At 37.4% G+C, this 12,406-nt stretch overlaps 1 protein-coding gene across 1 annotated transcript in view; it reads right to left on the minus strand.

The window, feature by feature from the left end:
• The window catches only part of itfg1 (integrin alpha FG-GAP repeat containing 1), a 251,148-nt gene that overhangs the window by 122,095 nt on the left and 116,647 nt on the right, over positions 1-12,406 (minus strand). The window contains exon 10 of the mRNA XM_072596239.1: positions 4,526-4,695. Within this exon, the coding sequence (XP_072452340.1) occupies positions 4,526-4,695 (170 nt within the window). The remainder of the gene's footprint in view (positions 1-4,525; positions 4,696-12,406) is intronic.

Consider the following 12,406-nt stretch of genomic DNA (forward strand, 5'->3'; position numbering starts at 1 on the left):
TGGATGACGGGTGGCAGATGAAGTTCAGTGTAAAGAAATAGGAGGTAATACAGAATACGTAGAGTCACCATAAATAAAGGGCACTATTCGATAGGATGTGTAGGAGCACAGACTTGGGTGTCTGTCTGCATAATTCATTAGAGGTGACAGGACAGGTAGACAGAGCATTAATAAAGCAAATAGCATTTTAGGTTTCATTGATACAGACATAAAGTACAAGAATAGGAAAGTTATGCTTAATTTATTTAGGTCATGAATTACATGCTAAAAGGAATATCATGTAATGCTCTGAGCATCACTTCAGAAAGGACTTAAATGTATTTGACAGAGTGCAGAAAAGTTGATAAGAATGCTTCCAGGGATGAGAAACCTCAGTTAGGGAGACAGATTGGAAATATTATGACTGTTTCCTTGGAGAAGAGGAGGCCAAGAGGAGAACTGATAGAAGACTTCAAAATCTTGTAGGATCTGGATAGGATAGAGACTGAGGACTTGTTCCCACTCATAAGATGATGGAGAATCAAAAGGCAAAGATTTGAAGTATTTGGCAAGGGAAGGAATGAGGAGTGAGAAAAAAAAACTTCCCCACACAATAGTTGGAAATGCACTGCCTGGAAGTGGATTGGAGACAGATTCAATTAAGGAATTCAAAAGGGCATTAGATGAGGACATAAACAGAAACAATGTACAGGCTTACAGAGAAACGATGGGAGATTTGTTCTAAATCAAAATGCTTAGAAAGCCCATGAAAGCCTGACGGGCTGTCTGGCTTCTTAATGTACCAGAACAATCTGTGATTCGATAATGTGCATAAGTGCAAAGAGAAGTATTGACCTTTTTTTAAGTTTACTCCAAAGCTTATCTCAGCTAATTCATGCTGTCACCATCCAAATGCTCATATTGGTATTTCTAGGTTGTATAATTTTTCTCTCTCACAGAAATTTAATGTTTTTGATTCAAGTGGACTGGCTAATCCCATTCAATTTATTTCAAAGGGTGAAGAAAGTAGGGCAAGGGTTTGACATCTTTTTGTTATATATTATAACTTTAACAGTTGTAGCAGATCTATTTTTACTTCATGCAATAAGCAATAGCTTCTGAGATTTAATAATTTTGGTACAATTATGAAAAAAATGAGCTGTTATGAAAATGCTGGTTTGCGAATGACTAATTCATGTGTCAAATATGGATCAAACAGGCTTCACCTATAAAAACTAATAGATTTTGTAGTTGTGCTTCGCTATTATGATCAGTTTTGGAGTTAAATATTCATACAATCAGCTTTGAAGTTTCTCCCATCACCACAACATTTATTGCTACATTGTAAATAGGTACAGTTTGATCACAGGCAAAGGAATATCATATGGTTGCATTCATTTCTGATTTGCAATGACTGCAAACAGTACATTTCTTATGAACATATGAAAATTTCCAATTTTTCAGAGTGAGAGAGAAATAACAAGATCCATGTAAATTATGATGTAGCTGACCACATCATTCTGACATCATTAAGAAAACAGATAACATAGAATGGGCACGTGAAGAGAATGATCTCAGCCACTACAAGACAGTTGTTTCTGATAATTTACCAGATACAAACCTAAGTATAGAAATGATACAGTACATGAGGAATTGAAGATCCTTATTTGGGGATAAGGAGCAAGAACCTCAGAAGACTTCAAACCAAACTTCTACAATCTACAAAGGAAAAATAAGGATTGGAATATTTAGCAAGTGAGGAGAGAGAAAAAAACTCAAGTACTCACTCAGAGTTGCCAGGTAAGGATAGCAGCTCCAGGAGAGACTTTGCAACTATCTCAACTACTCAATAACATAGATGAACTACAATAAGATTATGAGTTAATCTCAATGAGTTAAAGAAAGGAATTAGAAGGGAAACCCATACTATTTCATAAGTTAATGATATCTTGGCAAAATTGGCAACAAACTGGATGCAAGTAATGGGTTCTTGGAATCTCTTCTATATCAGAGATTTTCCAAAGGGCGACGTTTGAATCCTGGAACAGAATGACACCCTAATGCATGCTATTGTTACACAGTCTAACATAGAAGAAAGCATAATAATCCCCATATGAAAAAATGAGGAGGGAACAGTATGACAGAGTCAGGGTCATGTTAACTGCATCACAGAACTCAGGCCTTAGTGAGAAATGCCAATATTCTAAGCCAATTACATCTCTAGGATATATTATTTTTGGTCAAGGCATCATGTTGAATCCAAAGAAAGCCACAGCGCCCTCAGTGAGTATCTGGTACTGAATGATGTGCTGTGCTTCTTAGACATGGCGAACAAAGTGGGAAAGTTTATGTCCAAGTTAACCAATAAAATTCAACCCATAAGAAAGCCTTTGGGGGGAAAAAAGCCAGCAATAATTTGAGTCAGGAACAGAGTGCAGATTTCGAAAATGTTAAACAGAAGCTACTTTCTGCTGATGTTTGAGCATTTTACAATCTGGGCAGACTTGCTACATTAGCAACATGTCATACACAGGAGTAGGAGCAATCCTTATCCAAATAAAAACAGATGAAACATCAAAATTAGTCTACATCACATTTAGAATTTTGATGGAGACAGACCAAAAGTACGCACCATAGACAGGAAAGCATCAGCAGTTACCGGAGAATGTAAAAGTACTGCAGATCTCAACGTGAGACTGAAACTTCAGGATGAAATAACTATAACCTTTGATAACATTTCTGGAATCATAAGAAATTTCAAAAAACCTTCTACACATACAAAGTTGAAGGCTTTGGCTGATGAGACACAAGTATGATATGTTTAATCCAACAGCAGTCACACTCCAGTGGGCAACAATGGATCAAGGAGAATTGAAAGATCTTAGTCCTATAGAACATGTAGAGTCTTGGTCTACATCAATAGCTAATAGTTCTGAAGAAGGGTCACTGGATCTAAAATGTGAATTCTGCTTCCTCTCCATAGATGCTGCCAGACCTGCTGAGATTTCCCAGCAATTTCTGTTTTTGTTTAGGATTACACCTTGTTGCACCAAATGTCTGCCATACACAGTGAAGTGCTTACAGTGCCAATTATTTAATCGTTTCCAGAAAGACCATGGATAAGGCTAGCAATGGATATGCTGGATTTTAAAGGGAAAATGTATTTAGTCTTAGTTTAATATTCAGTATAGATTCAAATTGCAAGACTGCACTTAACCACAGCAGATTCAACAATCACAACACCAAAAAATGTCTTTGTGATCCACACTTTCCTGGAAAAAATAATATTAGACAATTTATGAGCAAGGGTTTCAGTAAGTTTGCTCTGGAAGCAGACATTGACCAGGTGGCAAGCCCTCCACTTGCTCCACATTAAGAGAAGCAGAAAAAGCAGTAAAGATTGTGAAGTTACGAATACATGAGAATCCAGATTGGGAATTAGCTCCACTCAATTACAGAGCAACAAAACTCAACAATGATGAATACTTTGCCAATTAAATTATTAATGGCAAACTAATTACCAATGGACATATCAGTTTCAGAACATAATCGATCAAGACCATAAGAAAGTAAAACAGAGAAAAGTCATGGTGAGAAAGCAACAGAGGTCATCTAACTCTCGACACAGGATGAAAACTCGAGTCAACCTTAAAGTCAGGGCATAAATTCCAGTTGAAGGACGAAAGGTAAAAATCCCAACACCAGGTTATAGTCCAACCGGTTTATTCGGAAGCACCAGTTTTCAGAGCACTGCTCCGCCCTCAGGTGGTTGGGGAGTATAGGACTATACAACATAGAATTCTATATCATATGGGCTTATACTCCCCAACCACCTAATGAAGGAGCAGTGCTCTGAAAGCTGGTGTTTCCGAATAAACCTGTTGGACTCTAACACTTTGTCCACCCCAGTTCAATGCTGGCACCTCCAAATCAGAGTTAAAGGACAGGAGGTCAAAAACCACAGTCATCAGATAAACAAATCAATTAACATCTTATACAGTTAGACCACCTGAAGGGAATTCAGGAGGAACAGGATAGCAGGAGCATGGGGAGATCCCAACAAATGTATTTTGGACCTGTGCTTTGTTCATTTTTATATTTTTCAAAACCCAGAAATGCAAAAATTACACTTCTGTGCTGTTCGGATTTCTTTCAATGTAGATTTACATCCCATCACATTCTGTGATGGCAATTATTTTCTGGAAGTGATGTTCAGTTTTAACAAAAAAGAAAATATTTACAGAACATGATGTTAATTTCCTAATAAATATGCTGAATTGTAATGCAATAAGGAAGTTAATTTACTAAGCCACTTCGAAGCACTGACGTGCTACAGTCATTAAGCTGGGTTTTTAGCTTGTTTAGAGTTGCCAACCTTTTCAGTCCTGGGATAGGTTTTTACTGGTGACTGTTAGCTTCCCTGAGCTTTTTAGGTAAGCAGCATTACAGGACATGCACTAAATATTTTAAAATAGCACAGTAGGGTAATTAAAAAATTCTTTGCAACCATCCTTAGTGTGGCTGTTCAAAACAAAAAGCAGCCTACCTCCCTGAAATGTTCTTCAGTACTGCCAAGGCATCAGGGAAGCCATCCATGTTGAAGTCCCCTAAGTGAATTGTTATTGGAAATTGAAAAGGTTGCAGTGCTGTTGATTCTTGTGAAGTAAATCCCCAAACAGTGTCGCCATTCTTCAGATAGGACAATACAGGAATCCACTGTTAAATTTAAACATAAGGAATTTTAAGTGGAAAAACAAGTCTGTTCCATTTATCATAGATGAACTTTATAAGCTATATTGACAAACCAATCTCTGAAAATGTACTAATTTTCCTTAAAATCCATTGATATAATCCAAGTTGCAAAACTAATAACTGCATTACCCTGCTTCTAACCATATTGCACATCAAAGATTTGACCTAGACAGTATATATAATACAAACACAAAAACCTAGAATATGCAACAATCAACCAATGAAGATTATAATGTTGAAGGTGAATTATTTGGCAACATGTTATTATTTTCAGGAAAAGAAATCATGAACACTTCATGTACAACCTACAGGTGGTGATTTAGTTCTCCTAGTAATTTAATCTCTAACTTATCGAAATTTCACTTTGTGCTTTACAAGCACAGACAATTACAATTACAAACAAGCTGGACTGAGTCAGTGTACAGGCCTGTTTATATTTAGGTAAAAACAATGACTGCAGATGCTGAAAACCAAATACTGGATTAGTGGTGCTGGAAGAGCACAGCAGTTGTTGGATGATGCCTGAACTGCTGTGCTCTTCCAGCACCACTAATCTGGTTTATATTTAGCTCAGGTGATGCACAATCTAATAAATAGTCATCTTGTTATTTACAGAAAAAACTCAGTCATGCTTTCTGTCAATCTGGATCTAAAACACTGGTAGATTGGGGAATTTTGAATAATTTGATAAAATCTTTAACTGTTATGATGACTCCGAGAATAGCCAGGCTTATCTTCCAGTGCACCACTGCAATGAGGCCCAACAATATTGTTGTGGAGATGAGGAAGGAATGATTAAAGGTTCCGTATTAAAGTTAGGGGCAGGAAAGAGCTCAGAACAGTAGAGGTTTACAATGTTGGTGCTGTACAGTCACACCACTCTTTAAATGCAGATTCCTCACGAAATAAATTCAAAACTACAATGGATGGTCTTAACAAATTTTTAGTTAGTGTGAAAGATAATCAAACTCAAATGTTAGCTAGCACCTCACCTCAGTCCAAATTACCATCTTGAGTGTCAATTTCATTGTCAGTTTTTATATTATCCTGTTTGAGCTCGGTTTTTACCTTGTGGATAAGACTTACTAAATGTTACTTTTCCCTAGTCCTTGATTTTCACATCCAAACCCACACCTCTGTTACTTTAATCCGAACAATTTTAATATTAGTGTGTCCTGCTCTATCCTACAATTTCACTTTGAGTCTGTGTTAACACTTGAATGCTTTAACAAGCTAGAGACGTTTGGATGGCACAGCAATGATGCCTCACAGCACTAGGAACGGAGTTTGATTTGAGCCTTGGGTGACTGCGGAGTTTTATCACTGGGTGCTCTGGTTTATTTCCATAGTCCAAAGATGTGCAAGTTAATTGGATTGGCTACACTAAATTGACCATCGTGTCCAGAAATGTGTAGGCTAGGTGGATTAGCCATCGTAAGTGCAGGCTTACAGGGGTCGGATAGAATGGTCCTTAGACAGTCAGTGCAGACTCAATGGGCTAAATGGTCTCTTTCTGCACTCTTCAAGAGAAAATAATCAATTGACTATTCTCCCGATCAATTGTACTTTCCTCATGACACCGCACATTTTTCTTGAATAAGCCTAACCACTTTATACCAATTCAAGGAAGAATCATTTCCAGTTTTTGCTATGATTTTCGAATCTTCAGCAGGTGGACACCGTTCCAGAAGCAGACTTATTAATGAGCTTCTGAGACCCAATAAAGGAGCTGGGAACTATTTCCTTTACTGATAGGTTGTGGTATTTATGGTATTTCGCTGCTCGTTGGATGCTGCCTGAACTGCTGTGCTCTTCCAGCACCACTAATCCAGTATTTATGGAAGAATCTGTTCTTTGCTATCTGGCACTGTTGCAGTTATAGGATGCCATAGCATAAAAGGAGGCTTTTTGGTCCATCTGCTGGCTATTGTTAAAACAACTTAAAACTAATCTCACTGACCTACTCTCCCTCACAACTACATATGATCATGTTTCAAATATTTATCTTCATTTAAACAGTTTCTAACTTAATGAAGTAATGTAGTCTATGCAATAACAACTCTTCGCAAATGACTATTCATTTCACTTCTTACTTTTGAATGATATTTCCAATTGGTGACCTCTTGTCATTGGTAAGATGGCCGGAGTAAACATCCCTATACCCCATTTACCCCAACAAACTCCTGATAATACAAAACGAAAACTCATCACACACGTGTGGTAAAGCAATTCCAAATAAAGATCAAGTCATGCTGCTGAACACTGGACTCAGGATCATGTTTAAAATCCCTCTCCAAAAGTCACCCTTCACTTTGTAAGCACCATTGGAAACAAGCCCAGTCTGCACAGTTTTCCCTCATGTAGAGGCACACTGCTAATCATATGAATTTCTTAGTGCAGGCTGTTATTTCAAATGCTGAACCAACAACCTGTAAATGTATTTATTTGTTCTTTAATGTCAAAAATGTACCTTTTTAAATTACAACTTTTGGCTTTGACTCAATAAATTAAAATGCACACCAATTTGAAAAAAAATGTAGTAAGCAACTAAAAGACTCCTTATTTATAAAATGAAGCATCATCTACTACCTAACAATAGAGCATAGATAGAAAAGATAGGAAGAAACTTAGCCACTTGATTGAGAGATCAATGACTGGGTGTAGATTTAAGGTAAGGGGCAAAAAGTTTAGAGGAGATGTGGGGAAAACTTTTTCACCCCGAGTGTGGTGGGTAAAAGCAGAAACCCTCATAATATTTAACAAGTATTTAGATCTATACTTGAGATGCCAAGGGACACAAGGCTATGGGCCAAGTACTGGAAAATGGGATTAGAAATGTTAGGTTGTTGCTTTTAAACCAGTGGAGACAGTGGGGTGATCTGAAGGGCCTTTTTTGTACTGTGCTTTATTAGTAAAAACTAATTCGAAATTATCTTTTTCAAATGAATATTATTGAGCATAAGGCAGGAGTTATTAATCTACTAAAATATCAAAACTGAAGCAAGTATGTGCACTAATGGGATGGCACTGGACATAGTTATTCTAGCAGTCAACAGTTACACAATACATAATGTCTATGCATTGAAAGTACAACAGCTCGTTCGCATCGCAAATTTAGTCCAGGATGGATTTGGAATTGCCTGTAAACACTGATTTACATACACTTCCAAATGACATGGCATGAAAGTATCTGTTTAGCGAAACTGCAATACAATCCACACCTGAATGCGGGTTAATTTTGTTGCTGGGCAACCAACTTGAAGACAGACCTTTAAAGTGACATTAGTGCAATAATTTTAGAAATATAAAGCTCGTCAGATTTCTTTTCACACAATGAAAGCAAACTAATCTGACTAAATTTCCAATACTAGACAATCAATTTTTTAGTCTAATAGACAAAACTGAATTGCAGCTTCAGAGCTAAAGCAACCCCAAAGTGTTGTTCTCGAGATATCTCCTTAATAAACAAGATGAGATTGACAACGCATACGCAGATATTGAACATAAAATTTATGTGCACCAAATGTTAGATTTGAAAATAACCAATACATGATTTCCATTCATTGGAATTACACTACATAGTAATTGCAGCCCACATCAAATGTTTGAAAACAAAATGGTTTTCGCTGGAGGAGAGAAAAAACAATGCCTCTAGACAGGGAACCAAGTTATCTCAACAGATAATCGAGTTGTGCTTTGACTGAGTTTCCAAAGTTATTGAAAGATTTAAAAAAAAATTATATTACATTTCCTTTGGCCAACGGAAGAATACACTAGGATTTATAAATCAAGCAAACAGTATGGGGACTTGTTAGTTATGAAATGGGATGACTGATCTGCAATTGATTTGTGGAAATTTTAAAGAAGCAATGGATTTTCGCTGCAAGACAGCACTGAATATACAAATAATATCACTGAGCAGAAACATGACACTCCTGGCATCAGGAATTGTGGATCAGGAGAGATGTCCCAGCTTAAATTAGAACAAAAAGTCATTAAGCAATGAAACCAGGATTTTTACACAAACAATACTGAATATGGAATTCTCTTTCCAAAAGGCTATAGATGCTGGAGCAATTTGGACAGTGTGGGAGCAAGTGAAGGAAAACAAAACCAGTTTGAAATTTAGAATATGGTCAGAGGATCATTTTTAACACCATTTTCATCTGTGCAGAGAGACTGAACTGATTCAATTTTTAATTTGAAATGTAACAGTTTCAATGGCAGTACCTTCCCAATGATGCACTGAAAAAGTGTCAGTCTAGATTACATGCTTAAGTCTTGAATCATAAGCTGTTGATGCAGTATTGAGCATGATAATGGGAGAGGAGGCAATGGAATATGAGGGAGAGGGGGGATAAAAGAGAGACAGACAGAGAGATATAACGGAAAAAGGGATGGTGGAATATAGGTGATATGGAGGTCGGAAGAAAGAAAACATGAGAGACAGAGATTGAAAACTGACCTATAAACTGGTATCTGTTTATTCATACTACAGATTATTAACAGAGCTTCAAAACTTATGCTATTAGCTGGTTAGATTTGTTGATTAAAAATCAAGCTTAACACTGCTGTCTTTGACTATGTTTGCACAATTGCATATTCAACCTTAAATTTAAAAATTTCTGTAAATAACTCTAGTTATCTACAGGGTAACCATATAACTACAGATGAAAAAGGGCTTTGGACATGAAAATTAATTCTTCTCAAGAGATCCTGCCATCTTCCTATTGTTTTAAAATTATTCCAGCATTTTTGTCTTGATTACCTGTTTGGAAGTTTATCAATTTTTGTGATGAAATATTTTCTGATTTAATAAGTGACTTTGTACAATTTATATTCTTGTAGTTTCAGTTGAAGTAATATTCCAGGTTAACATTTTCTACGCTACTTGAAATTCTATATAACATTAAATTATAATATCTGATGCCTCAAGAATCACGATAAGGCCAAACAACATTTGCTTGCCATTTGACAAAAGAGGAAATGAAATTCCGATTATAATTTCATCAAGAACTTTTGACTGATTTCTTTGTTTATGCCAATCTTACATTGCAACCTTAGACAAAATGCATTCTACAAATATGAGAAAACTACATGAAATGATAAATCTATTAGGGAATGCAATACAAATTAACACTCAAATTTTGGAGTGCTCCTTTGGAATACAGCAGATGCAACACAATTGGCAATAATGGCAAGAAAGTGGAAATTTGAGGGCATTTCTGTATCATGCCTGAAGTAGAAAATTACATGGTTTCACCCACCATCTCTCAAGTGGGTGGCCTTAGTAGTAAAATTGCTCAGGAGTTGATATGCTTTTGCTTCTGAAAATGTGAAACTAAATATTACTAAACATTATGAAGTGTCACAACCAAGGTTCCCTCTTTGAGAGTCCTTCGTTAGGCTGAGTGTGGATGGACTGACTAATTATGATCATAGACAACTGCTCCACCCAAGGCAAATTAATTTTACAAATTAATTCTAACAAAGGCAATTACTATTAAACAGAAGTAAGCTGGGCTCTTTTTTGAGAAAAAAATGCAATGTTAACATCATTAGCTAAGCCATTTATTACTGTCTATCTTTAATCGCCCTCAAGAAGTGGCAACATGGTGTCTAACTTGGAAGGGAATTTGTCAGGTAGTGACACTGCCCTGCAAGATGCTATTCAAGAAGCATACATTGGCTGCTGCTGCATATCACGTATATCAGTTTGTCCAACTTGGGTCATGATGTAGCACACTGAAGTATCCCACTTGCCCAACACCAGTGTTCCAAATGCAGGAAGCGTAATTGCAAGATTGTCTGAAGAGATGTGTTGTCAATCAGAGGCTGTTTCTTTCCCACAATTGCTGCTGGTAGACTCACTGTGGAAAACGTGGTCAAGATCAGAATCTCTGATTGGAATAGCAGCAAACTGTGCAACTGTAATTTCATTCAGCAGGAGGCTGGTGCTCTTGGAACAGCAGTAGCAGTGAGCCTTCAGGCACTGTAGAAGAGCAACTGGAAGGAACATAATACCCACTGGAAAGAGGCTCTGGGTTCCCAACTGGTTTTGGGGAAAGACTTTCCCTGTTGGGTAGTGAGTGGGCTGTGGGTGAGGGAAGAAGGGGTTCTTTACAATGTTGGTAGAATCTCCCTGAAAGGATTATAATTAAAATGCCCTGGGGTGGGAGGAAGAGATAAGAAGGGTGTGCACATGGGACAAGTGAGAGAACAGAGAGTGTGCCTGTCTCCCCTACCTTGCCAAAACTCTAACCCACAAAGCAGGCAGGGAAGAACTGAATGACTCAAGTTGAAAGGCAACTCACTTCCAACCGTTAATTCCTATGGATTTTGCCATGGTCAGCTTGAAGTGTAGCAGAGATGAATCAAGGTCAGTGTTAATTAAATCCAATTCTTAGGTTGGAGATCTCCTCCCCTCCTACCCTGGTGATCAGGACTTAGGACCTAATTGGTTTCTTACTTCCTCTGCTTTTCATCAGAAAAAGCACAAAAAAATTAGCCCTGCTGCTTGGCATTTTCTACGAACTATTTTTATTAACTATTCATTCATTTAAATGGTTGATTTATTGCTTAGGATTTTGTTTCCTTGAAATACATGTTTACAGTGGTGTCAGATGTTACCTTTCTAAAATCCAGTGAGAGAAAAACTGAAATATTCTCTTGGACAGTGCTGCAGTAGCCAGTACATGCTGATAATTGATAGTAGAGTAAGTAACTATTTAATGTGCTCAGTGGGGTTCGAATCTCAGTGGCTGTTTTGTCCCAAGTGCTGAGCTGCTGAACTTTCTTTTAGTTTAGACTTTGTAACAGTTTGATACAACTGAGTAATTTGCTAAGCCATTTCAGAGGGCAGATAAAAGTCAAACACATTGCTGTGGATCTGGAATCAAACGCAGGAAAGACTAAGGGTGGCATAATTCCTTACTTTAGAGCACACTAGTGAACCACATGGGTTTTGTCTGAAAATTGACAATGATTACGTGGCTGTCATTAGACCATCATTTAATTCTAGGTTTTCAATGAATACAAATTTCACCATCTGCCATGATGGGTTTTGAACATTAGCTTGGAGCTCTGGATATAGTACTCCACTATGCTCCAAGGCCCAACCACCTTCAGCTATTTCATCATGTTCAAATGTGGGGATGTTTGCTCATGATTTCACAATGCTCAGCAGCATTTGAGACTCCTCAGATACTGAAATAGTCTATGTCAATATACAGGAAGACTGAGACAAATCCAGGCTTGGGCTGATAAGTGGGAAGTGAGATTTGTGTCACACGTGTCAGACAATGATGACCAAAACTTAAACTTTGAAATTGGACTGGCCACATAAGTACTGAGGGTACAACAGCAGGTCAGATCAGAGGTTCGGAATTCTGCCACACAACACAACAGATGAATAAAGTATCTCACAAAGGTCCTTCAACAGCACTTTCCAAATCCACACCATCTATCATATGAAAGGACCAAAGGCAGCAGATGCATGGGAACATCATCTGGAAATTCCCCTCTAAGTCACTCTCCACCTTGACTTGGAACCACATTGCTGTTCCTTTACTGTTGTGATGAAAGGTGTGAGATGTTTTCCCCTCCAAGGGTTTGGATTTTAAACAATGTTTTATCTAATTGTGTGAAGGGCTTTATTAATTAATAAGGTCAGTCT

Source organism: Chiloscyllium punctatum, chromosome 26 (genome assembly GCF_047496795.1).
Source record: "Chiloscyllium punctatum isolate Juve2018m chromosome 26, sChiPun1.3, whole genome shotgun sequence".
In the NCBI taxonomy this organism is placed as follows: Eukaryota; Metazoa; Chordata; class Chondrichthyes; order Orectolobiformes; family Hemiscylliidae; genus Chiloscyllium; species Chiloscyllium punctatum.